This window comes from Macaca fascicularis, chromosome 7 (assembly GCF_037993035.2).
Source record: "Macaca fascicularis isolate 582-1 chromosome 7, T2T-MFA8v1.1".
NCBI lineage: Eukaryota > Metazoa > Chordata > Mammalia > Primates > Cercopithecidae > Macaca > Macaca fascicularis.
This window is the reverse complement of record NC_088381.1, coordinates 159,968,465-159,980,533: the sequence shown is the minus strand read 5'-3', so window position 1 is coordinate 159,980,533 and position 12,069 is coordinate 159,968,465. Positions and strand designations below refer to the sequence as shown.

General features: G+C 36.6%; 1 protein-coding gene across 4 annotated transcripts in view; it reads left to right on the top strand.

Moving 5' to 3' along the window:
- TRIP11 (thyroid hormone receptor interactor 11) overlaps nt 1-12,069 on the top strand; it is a 70,602-nt gene that overhangs the window by 53,283 nt on the left and 5,250 nt on the right. For all 4 annotated transcript variants that reach the window (XM_073998107.1, XM_005562045.5, XM_005562044.5 and 1 more), the window contains 4 exons: nt 6,917-6,998; nt 8,128-8,242; nt 8,670-8,786; nt 10,569-10,713. In XM_073998107.1, coding sequence (XP_073854208.1) covers nt 6,917-6,998; nt 8,128-8,242; nt 8,670-8,786; nt 10,569-10,713 — 459 coding nt within the window. The remainder of the gene's footprint in view (nt 1-6,916; nt 6,999-8,127; nt 8,243-8,669; nt 8,787-10,568; nt 10,714-12,069) is intronic.

The window sequence follows — 12,069 nt, the reverse complement described above, 5'->3', positions numbered from 1 at the left end:
TAGTGAAGGGCTCACTTGAACTTACTTGAATGATGAATAGGTATAGCTAAGAAGACAGAACTGGGGAAGAGTGTTCTAGACAGAGGGAGGAATTCCTGTGAAACTGGCATAATCTGGAAACTGGCTGAAGATACAGTTGACTAGTAATGACCAAGGGTGGTGGGTATGTGTGCACATGCATGTGTTGGAGTGGAATGCTGACAAGGTGGAGGTGGAAGTGGGTTGCCGTGTGGAAATAAGAATCTCTTAGTATGGATCATAAGCACAAATTGTAAACTGAGGCTATGATGATAATATAAAAGAGCACATGAAACTAGGTAGAGACTAATCAATTGAAGAGTGTTTCTTATGGAGGCAGCAGATTCTCAGCTCCATCCAGCTGCTGCCATGCAAGAATGTGGGCCCAGTGTTGCCATGTCTTCAGATCTTTGAAGAGACATTGGAAATCTGCATTTTTTTGGTGAAATATCCCATTAAAAAAAAGTTAATTTCAACTTGTGGATTCAGGGGTATCTGTACAGGTTTGTTACATGGGTATACTGCTTGACACTGAGGTTTGGGGTACAAATGAGCTCGTCACTTAGGTAGTGAGCATAGTACCCATTAGGTTGTTTTTCAGCCCTTCTCTCCCTCTCCCTCTTCCCCCTCTGGTATCTCCAGTGCCTGCTGTTCCCATTTTTATGTCCATACGTACCCAACGTGTGGCTCCCGCCTATAAGTAAGAAAGTGGGTAACACTTTTAAAATTAAATATATATTCTGTCTCACATGCCAGAGGGGTAAAAATTAAATATATAACCACTCATAATATTTACTCTTTTTAAAAAAATTAGTTCTGTTTCAATATGGAGAAATATAGTACAGATTATCTGAATTCATAATGAAGGGTTGAGGGAAGAGAATGGTGAGGAAAAATAAATTCAATTCGGTTACATTAAAAATATTTATGTAAAATCAAGTGTACGTAGTAATTCTGATGAATAATCCAAATTTGGTTTATATATAATCCAGTAGACCTCAACCAATCACAGATTCTGATCTAGTGGAATTCAGATTAATGAAGTTATACTGTATTAATAAAATTATTTTCCTAGGAGTTCATTGCTAAGAAGTAGAAGTTTACTTTTATTTTTAAGAGGCAAGGTCTTATTTATTTATTTATTTATTTATTTTATAGAGACAGAGACAGGGTCTCTCGATATTGCTTAGGCTGGTCTTGAACTCCTGGCCTCAAATGATCCTTCTGCCTTGACTTCCAAAAGTGCTAGGATTACAGGCGTGAGCAACTGGGCCAGGCCTAGAATTTTAAAAGATACTTTTCACTCAGCAATGAACAATTATGATTATGGGACAACAAAACATTTACCGTATACTCTAGACCTTCAAATTCTGGGTCGGATACAGTTGAAAATTAAATAGAGTTAAAAGACAAAGCAGGGCTGGGCACGGTGGCCCATGCGTGTAATCCCAGCACTTTGGGAGGCTGAGGCAGATGGATCACTTGAGGTCAGGAGTTGGAGACCAACTTGGCCAACATGGTGAAACCCTGTCTCTACTAAAAATATAAAAAAATTAGCCAGGTATGGTGGCGCATGCCTGTAATCCCAGCTACTCAGCAGGCTGAGGCACAAGAATCACTTGAACCTGGGAGACAGAAGTTGCAGTGAGCAGAGGGTGTGCCACTGCACTACAGCCTGGGTGACAGAGCAAGACTCTGTCTAAAAAAAAAAAGAAAAGAAAAGAAAGACAAAGCAGATGCTTATAAAGCTTAACCTCAAATTGCAAATAGTATGGTATCTTTTAAAAATATATTATTTGGGCTGGGTGTGGTGGCTCACACCTGTACTTCCAGCACTTTGGGAGGCTGAGGTGGGTGGGTCACTTGAGGTCAGGAGTTCAAGACCAACCTGGCCAACATGGAGAAACCCCATGTCTACTAAAAATACAAAAATTAGCGTGGTGGCAGGCACCTGTAATCCCAGCTACTCGGGAGACTGAGGCAGGAGAATTGCTTGAACCTGAGAGGTGGAGGTTGCACTGAGCTGGGGCGCCACTGTACTCCAGCCTGGGCAACAGAGTAAGACTCTGTCTTTAAAAAAAAAGATATATATATATATATATATATATATATATAATTTTATATGTTAAAAGTGATCTTGTATAACTTGAAATTCTGTAATAAAAAAGACCTAATTTCTAGCTTTTGCTTTGATTATATTTAGTTAAATGAAGAGGTTAAATTTCCTTATTAGGTTTAATATTGTATCATATTTAAATTTATTTTTAAGGTATCCAGATGCAGATAAGACACCAGATGCAATTTATTTATTTACATATATATATATTTGTGAAATCATCTTTCTAACATTTTTTTCTTCCTTCTATTGACTCCTTGGCCTCAAAGATGACAAACATGCAAAATGGAGGTGGGAAAACCTCACAAAATATTGACATGAGACAGTAGTATATGTGATACTGATTCAGGCTAGATTGAAATATGAACTTTTTAGTTATTTTAAGAAATTGGATGATAAGTACTCATGCTTTATATAACACTTTACTATTTAGAAAAGTCACATTTGATCATTCAGTTGATTCCCTCAAATCCTTTGAGATAAGCATGTTCATTTTACAAAATAGGCAACAAAGTCTGGCCCTGGTGATAGGTCCATGATTCATGTCCACTTACTCTCAAGTTCTGTGTTCCTTTTTTTTCTCAGTCAGGTGACTATTCAGTAAATCTGACTTGGATCTTGCCTACAGGAGCTTAGTCATGAAATATCCAAATGACTTTGTAAGCAGTATGATTCATTTTAAGATGTGGTATGATTCATTTTAAGATGTTCTCTGAAGGCAGCATTGTAGTATACTGTCATTAATTACAAATGAAATGTAAAATTATGATGTGCTGATTTGTTGCAATCAATTACATTTTATGTTCAATTTTATTTTAAACCAAATGTTGAAGACCATGGCACCATGTCTAGGTGTTCCAGAGAAAAGACTGATACGGCAAGTTTTACTATGTCATAGATGTAGAGTAATTCTTTTTCTCTTTTTCCAAACTAGACTAAATGTCAGTTGCTTTATTGCTGAACTTTTAAAGTGCGCCCCTCCACCTTTTTTTTTTTTAACTTCCAAAAAATTATTTTGGCATGTGAGATTATTTCACAGAAATATTTCATTTGGCTTAAAACTCATTTCTGAATAACCATATTTTCTCTGCCCATATAAATACAGTTCTGATTTAAAATTGTGGTTTGAATTAGAGTTCAGTTTTTGTAGAGAAATATTCAGAATCTCTGATGGGAGGAAAATAAGGGTGCCTGGAGAAACAGAGGCATCTATGGAGACCTTTGTAGTAGGTGTTTGACTTTCTTTTCCTTTCCGAACCCCTCATAGTTAATACCATCCTTTTAGCACCCTTCCTTAAATTCCGAGTTTCCCCCCAGTCTCAAATATCAGAATACATTTAAACTACTGCTTGAGTTTAAACGCCCTTTGTATTCCACATCACAGTAGCTCAGGGACAAACTGTGTGTTCTGATAGTGAGTTTAGGAAATTTTAACCCTGTCATTTTCACCTTAAGGATGTTTTGACTCTATCTTTCTGAATACAGAGACTTTAATAAAAATCATACCAATCTTAGTAAGTTTTCATCAAGAAAGTATTTTTGATTTGGACTTTTAAACAGTTTGATTTCTTGATCAGTTTTTCATAGAGCAAAGTTAAAATTTTCTACTTTATTTTACTAAAATTTGTATTAGGCTCAGCTCTGCTTTGTGAATTTTACTCTGAAGATGTCTGTCATTTCACTTTCTCTCTCTTTTTATTTTATTTATTTATTTATTTATTTTTAGAGACAGGGTCTTGCTCTGTTGTCTAGGCTGGAGTGCAGTGGCGCAATCTCAGGTCACTGCAATCTCTGCCTCCTGGGCTCAGGCGGTCCTCCCGCCTTGGCCTCCTAAGTAGCTGGAATTACAGGCTCATGCCACCACACCTGGGTAATTTTTGTATTTCTTCTAGAGACAGGGTTTTGCTATGTTGCCCAGGCTGGTCTCAAACTCCTGAGCTCAAGCAGTGTGCTTACCTTGTCCTCACAAAGTGCTGGGATTACAAGCGTGAGCCACTGTGCCCAGCCTGTCTTTTTTTAATATGAGACAGTATAGTGTAGTGTTATATCCTGGTTATGTTCTAAAGTAGTACTGTCCAGTAGGAATATACTGTGAGCCATGTGTAATTTTAAATTTTTTAGTGACCATGTTAAAACAGTAAAAGGCTATAGGTGAAATTAAGTTTGATAATATATTTTATATAGGGACAGGCACAGTGGCTCACACTTGTAATCCCAACATTTTGGAAGGCTATGGCAGGAGAATTACTTGAATGCGGAAGTTTGAGACCAGCCTAGGCAACATCATGAGACCCCATCTCTACAAAAAGTCAGAAATTAGCTGGTTGTGGTGGTGCACACTGGTAATCTCAGCTATTCCTGAGGTTGAGACAGGAGCATGGCTTGACCCCAGGAGTTTGAGGCTGCAGTGAGCTGTAATCATGCCACAGCCTGGGCAACAGAGCGAGACCCTGTCTCAAATATATATACACACACATATATTTTATATATAACCCAATATAACCAAATTATTATATAGACATGTAATCAATATACAAATTATTAATTTTAGAGGAAAGTAGGTAGGAGAAGGGAAATCTCAGAGAAAAGGAAGGTGAGGATTGGGGGTAGGGTAGCTAAGTTTCACCTCTGTTTCTGTGCTATCTTTCTGTAGCCTTGGGGAGGAATGGATGAAGAAGGAGAAGACCATGCCCATCTTTACTGGCTCTTACTTTAGTTTGTGAGTGGGACAGTTAAGTCAAAACAGTAACAAGAGATTGACTTATTTGCTGAGTTCTATTTACATTCAGAATGTAGTACTAGAAAAGGCCCAGATAACACCATGTGCTAGTAGTATACATGTGCACATTAGGAATCTAAAGTGTCTTTTACTGACTCAGACTTTAATAACAGTCCTGTCCACCCCCACGTTTTCGCCCTCTCTCTCCCCTTCTCTCTCTCCCTCTCTCATCCAAGTTTAAATTCCTTACTGGAAAGACAGGAAAGGAAAAGTTTGTAGTAGATTTTCCAAATACAGACCTTGCTTTTATAATATGGTTATGGCAACCATCTCTGTTTTGGTAAAATTGGCCTATTATATGAATGACATTTTGCAAGTTAGATTTCTACAATTTAGGAAAACCACAAGCCATCGTAAACAGTTAAACAAGATATTTTATAATGAATTTAGTACCACAAATCGGAATTTTGGGCATTGTACAGAAGCATTGTACAGAGCAGAATGAAAACATAAAGCATACCTGGCCTCATCTGTAAGGCTCAGAGGAAAATTCTTTAAGAAAGTGAGTTGGAAACAGAGACATGAAAGGTGAATAGGAGTTAATAGGCAGTCCTGATGGAAAAGAGCTTTCCAGGCAGGAAAAAAAGAAAAAAAATGACAAAACATTTGCAGAATTCTTACAGTGGGAATTTAGAGTCTAGAAATATACCATACATTTATGATCAATTGATTTCCAACAAGGGTGCCAGAAGAATAGTTTCTTCACCATATAATGCTGGAACAAGTGGATATCCATGTGCAAAAGAATGAAGTTGGACCCCTACCTCACACCATGCACAAAGATTAACTCAAAATGGAGAGTAGGCCTAAATTTTAGAATTAAAACTATAAAACGCTTAAAACATAGGTGTTGGGTTAGGTATAGTTTCTTAGATATGACGCCAAAAGCACAAGCAACAAAAGAAAAACTACATTGGACTTCATAAAAATGGAAAACTTTTATGCTTCAGAAGATATCAAGAAAGTGAGATGACAACTCACAGAATGGGGAAAAAAATGTTTGTAAGTCATATCTGGTAAAGGAACTTGTATCCAGCTACTACTAGGAAAATACAGCATAATTCAAAGAAAAAGGTTTGTGGCAGAGTCTAGCATTTGGATGTGAATGTTTCTAGACAGAGCTCTCCTCTTCATTTCTTTCAGAACAAAAACTGATAATCTAGCTTAAAATTAGTGAGCATCTCTTTCAGCTCAAACTATTCATTTCTGGCATAACAGCTGTAAACTCCGTGTTTGATGGAGAGTTCCTTAAGTCCAGAAATCCTTGCCCTGTGGCGTGGCTGAATTTAGGAACAGGGTATCTCCTGTTGTAATTCTAGACTTTGCCTTTAATACTGCTTAAATTTCAGCTATTCCAGCAAGATTTTATGGATTTTGCTTCCTTTTAAAAGATTAATTTAAAAATAAAATAGTCCGGGCATCTTTCTAAGCCAGTCGTAAGCTGTAGTATCTTGATTTGTATATTAGAGCCGATTATTACATTTTGCAATTTCCTTACCCCCAGAATGGTTTGTCCTATCTGCTGCATCTTGAGCCATGGTCTTAGTTGTGTTAGATACACTTCTTAGTCAGCTCACCAAAAACAGTCTGGCCAGGAAAATAGAAAAAGGAAAATATTAAATTGTCCTTTCCACTTCCTCCCATTAAATAAGAGTGGCTCTGGAAATGTTTCATGCAAGGAGGCAGTGATGAAAATATCTTCTTTGCTATTAAGTTTTTAAAGAGGATGAAAACCTTTCTTGGTTTTTCAGCATTGTATTACAGAGTTGATTACTTTCTTGGGAGTAAACCATGTGAATTAATGCACTCTGGCTTCTAGAGGATTTCTATATGAGAGCCTGGTTCCCTGGACCAAAGAAGAAATGGAAGTTATTGAATATTCCCAATTAGAATAAGTGTATATATTCAGAGGTTATAATAAAGATCTCATAAATCTCATTATATAGTCATCCAGACTATTTTAATCAGTTAATGGCTATCTTTTTTCACATATTTTACAACAGATGAGCTCCGACAAGAAATGCTGGATGATGTACAAAAGAAATTGATGAACTTAGCAAACAGCTCAGAAGGAAAAGTGGACAAGTATGCTTTTTCCTTTTAATGTTTGTATATTTTGTGGAAATTGCTTTTATGGTTAAAAAAAAAACTTCTAAATATAGATATTTATATGTGATTAAATTTTTCAAAAGCCTTTTTTCCCCTTACTCTGTAGTAAGGAAGGATGCAGCTTTAATGAGAAGTCAGCAGAATCACTTACCTTCTTTTATTTTTAATGTAGATTTTTTTCCAATGCATTTTTTTTTCTTAAAACCATATGGAAGAGCTAAAATATCACCTCAGTAAGAAGTACTTAGAAAATAAAAAATTTACGTTTACCATTCTTTGTTGCTTCTTTTACTGTCCTTAAATGAATGTAATCTTGCTCAAATGTATTAGATCTGAAACCTCGGTATCTATGTAACAGTAGCTCCTTTAATATTTTTAAAATGTATATATTATTAGTAAATTTTTAATAAATTTGGATGGGGAAATATAAGCATAACATTAAACACAACAGTCATCACCATTTAAGTTTCTGCTTCAGGTGAACATTGGCCCAGTCAGGCGCTTGGAATTACTAAGGAGGCACCACCTCAGTCAGTTACTGGGTTGAAGAAAGTGGGTGGCTAGTAAGTGAGGTTTTAAAAGGTATACATCGGCCGGGCGCGGTGGCTCAAGCCTGTAATCCCGGCACTTTGGGAGGCGGAGACGGGTGGATCACGAAGTCAGGAGATCGAGACCATCCTGGCTAACATGGTGCACGGTGAAACCCCGTCTCTACTATAAAATACAAAAAAAAAAAAAAAAAAAACTAGCCGGGTGAGGTGGCGGGCGCCTGTAGTCCCAGCTACTCAGGAGGCTGAGGCTGGAGAATGGCGTAAACCCGGGAGGCGGAGCTTGTAGTGAGCTGAGATCTGGCCACTGCACCCCAGCTTGGGCGACAGAGCGAGAAAAAAAAAATACATTTTGGGATGTTTGAAATATTCTTTTTTATTTTATTTTGTTTGAAATATTAGACTTGTCAAGATTTTTTAAAGACACTTTAAAATATTTTGTTTAGACTTTAATAAGTAAATACTTAATTGTTTAATATAATTAAATATTTCTATGTTTAGTGTTTGCGTGCACTTAATGTTGAGTTCACTTGAGCTGTTTCTGCCTTTATTTTCAGAGTCCTAATGAGAAACCTCTTCATTGGTCATTTCCACACACCGAAAAATCAGCGTCATGAAGTGTTACGGTTGATGGGGAGCATCCTGGGCGTCAGAAGGGAGGAGATGGAGCAGGTGACTGGATGATGAAAGCCATCTGAACACATTCATAACCCAGATAGTGGCTTTGTAGACAATTACTTCCTTTTACTCTATGTAACTTTTACTGAGTGTAATTTTCCCAGTGTGGAAATGGAATTACTTCATACAACATTGAAGAGGCTGATTTGTTCAATATGTATGATAATAGTTTAAATGTTTTGTAACTTACAAACCACTTCTCATATCAGGTTGCTGAAATGTTGAAATATCCCCAAACTTTCATTTGCGATGGTGCTTGGGATGGCATTTTATTGTATTTGTAGCCTCTATCAGTAGGAAACGTTTACTAGGACTTGAACTTGAAGAGCATGCTTTACAACTATCAGAAATTATGTAAAACTGGTCCTTGTTTTTTTTTCTTGTACTGATAATATTTGTCTGTTTTAAAATAATCTTTCAGTTGTTTCATGATGATCAGGGCGGTGTTACCAGGTGGATGACTGGGTGGCTTGGAGGAGGATCAAAAAGTGTTCCCAACACACCTTTGAGACCAAATCAGCAATCTGTGCTTAATAGTGTAAGAACCAATTTTATTCTTGCTTAAGGTGAATAGTGAAATGACTATATATTACATTCACTTGCAAAGAATCAGATTTCTTTTTTAAATTATTTTATACAACCCTTTTATTTTGAAGTTGCAGAAACTGAGTTCCAGAGAGGTGATTAAGCTTAAGGATAACAAGCCAGTTTTCATAATTTATTGCATATAGGTTTTATTTTAACTTTATATGGTGCTTTTATTTTTCAAAATATTAACTTTTCCTTTGTACTTGATCATGCTGCCATAGGCAGTCTTGCTACTAAATTATGATAGCAAGATAGAGGATTTATTTTATTTGTGTATATATGTTCCAAATCATTGAGCCAGTAAATACTTACTGAGTACCTGCTATGAACTAGACTGTTCTAAGCATTGAGGATGCAGCTGCAAACTGGATAGACAAGGCGCCTGCCCTCATAAAACTTAGATTCTCAAAGGAGGAGGCAGTTAATAAACATGAAAACACAGTGCCTGGTATGTTGTAGGCTCTAGATGAATATTAATTGAGTTGAGTAGCATTATGAGTTAGAATGTGGAGTTTCTTTCTCTTAGTTTTTTGTTACTGTTTTTGTTTTTGTTTTTCTGAGACAGAGTGAGTCTTGCTCTGTCGCCCATGCTGGAGTGCAGTGGCACGATCTCAGCTCACTGCAGCCTCGGCCTCTTGGGTTCAAGCAATTCTCCTGCTTCAGTCTCCCGAGTAGCTGGGATTACAAGTGCCCACCAGCAAGCACGCCCAGCTAATTTTTGTATTTTTAATGGAGACTGGGTTTCACCATGTTGGCTAGGCTGGTCTTGAACTCCTGACCTAGTGATCCGCCCTCCTCGGCCTCCCAAAGTGCTGGCGTTACAGGTGTGAGCCACCACACCCGACCTCTCTTACTTTTTTAATAAAGAGCACATGAAGGATAGGTGACTTACCCAGAGCTGGTTAAAGATAAAACCCATTTTACTTGACTGGCATAAAATTTAATTTAAAGGAAAGGTCTACACTACATTATTTTAATCTGATAATGTTATTGGTGATCTTTTGCTGTTATATTCATTGGTTGGACCTAACTAGAAAATTATGTCTAATGTGTGTTTTCCTTTCATTTAATTTTTTATGTTTGTGTTAATAGTTATTAAAATGATCAGATTCATTAAGTGCTATTCATTGATGGCAAGAAAAATAAGTATTATCAGTTGGCTAATTCTGACCATGAGGTGCTAGAAGTGAGTGTTACCATCAAAGACTATTGATTAAATTGTTAAATTTTTGTAATGATGATCGTCTATCTAAAGTGCTAGTATTTTAGGCTGGGTGTGGTGCCTCACGCCTGTAATCCCAGCACTTTGGGAAGCCAAAGTGTGCGGATCACAAAGTCAGGAGTTTGAGACCAGCCTGACCAATATGATGAAACCCCATCTCTGCTAAAAATACAAAAATTAGCTGGGCGTGGTGGCACGCACCTGTAATCCCAGCTACTCAGGAGGCTGAGGCAGGAGAATCACTTGAACCTGGGAAGCGGAGCTTGCAGTGAGCCGAGATAGCACCATTGCACTCCAGCCTGGGTGACAGAGCGAGACGCCGTCTCAAAAAAAATAAAAATTAAAAAAATGCTAGTATTTTCAATTGTTCACAAAGCTGATTTGTTAAAAAATTATTCAAATGGCATGATTAGTTTTTAATATTTAATTAGAAAAGCTGGTACATGTCCTTAGTTGTAGTGAATATAACGTAATTATCTAGCCTAATATAACCAAAATATTTTTTCTTAGTCTTTTTCAGAACTTTTTGTTAAATTTCTAGAAACAGAATCTCATCCATCCATTCCACCACCAAAGCTTTCTGTTCATGATATGAAACCTCTGGATTCACCAGGAAGAAGAAAACGAGATACAAATGCACCAGAAAGTTTTAAAGGTAAAACTAGAGATTTAATTTTTCTATAATTTAAAAATTGAATGTTTAATGTATGATTATGTTTCACAGTGATATTAACTAAATGTTTAGTGTTTTTGAAACTGTGTAATGAGGACTTCCAGAATTCCAATAAGGCATCAGACTTTTGCTTCATATATTCTTGTAGCAATCTGATATTTAATTGACTTAGATTAATTTAAATGGTAAGAAATATCCTCCCTTTCTATATCCGAATAATAATTCTCTGTCTGCCTAACCAGCTTTGAATTATTCCTCTGGAAGTAATGGGGAACTGGTTACATCTTTCTTGGCCACCTGCTTTCCTTTCTCACTAATGGTGTTTCTTGCTAATCCAAGTTAGATGTGTGTATATAGTTTGAGAAGGGTTTTTCTCCTTTGAAAATTTAAGTGCTACACTCAGTAACCAAACATAGGCATGTTAATGTATATAAGCGCAGTTTAACAAACTGACTGAGACTCCAAGAATGTAGAAATCACTCTTTTATGTTGAAAGATCTTCCTAGAGCGGATGGTTGGTGGTTGTTAACATGTGTACATATTTTTCTGTCCCACTAAATTGTAAGGGTTTTATTTATGTTCATGTCATGTATACTGGCATGCAGGAAAATTTGTCAAATTGAAATTGAATTATAATCTGTTGGACAATAAACAAATTCTTTATTGAAAGAGCTATTTTCTGAAATCTTCATATTTTAATATAGACTAACGTGTTTACTAATTGGACTGTAAAGGTATATGTTATATACTCATTTATATCACACATCAGTGCTTAAATTTGGATAAAATAATAAAGAATTTATATTCTGAAATTTTTAAAACTTCTGTCATTTAGATAAATATTTCTATTTTTCTGGACTTGTATAGGATGGGAAAGTAGTAAAATTTATCAGCCCTTTAGATAGTAGTTTTGACTGCTAAGTTTAGTGAAAAGTCATAACTTTATATAAGAGATGTAGACTATACTGAAAACAGTTTTTCTTGTTACACTAGGTGGTAGCATCTTGAAATAGATTCCCAAATTCGTTATGGCAGGCTCTTTCCCCCCTATCTTCCCTTCCTCCTTTCCCCTTCTTTTCCCACCCTTCCTTCCCCTTTTCTTCCCTTCTTCTTTCTTATCCCTCTCTCTCCCTCCCTTCCCTCCCTTTTCTTCCCTCTTTTCTCTCCCTTTTCTTCCTCTTTCCTACCTTTCCCCTTTATTTTATTAAGTCCATGCCCAGCTTGATTTGCATTGATAGGATACAAAAGCTAGTGATGGTTTGGGTTGATATAGGCATTGCATGAACAAAGCAAGCTTAATCTTTAATCCTGAATTTGGAAGTATGTCAGAGCTCACTA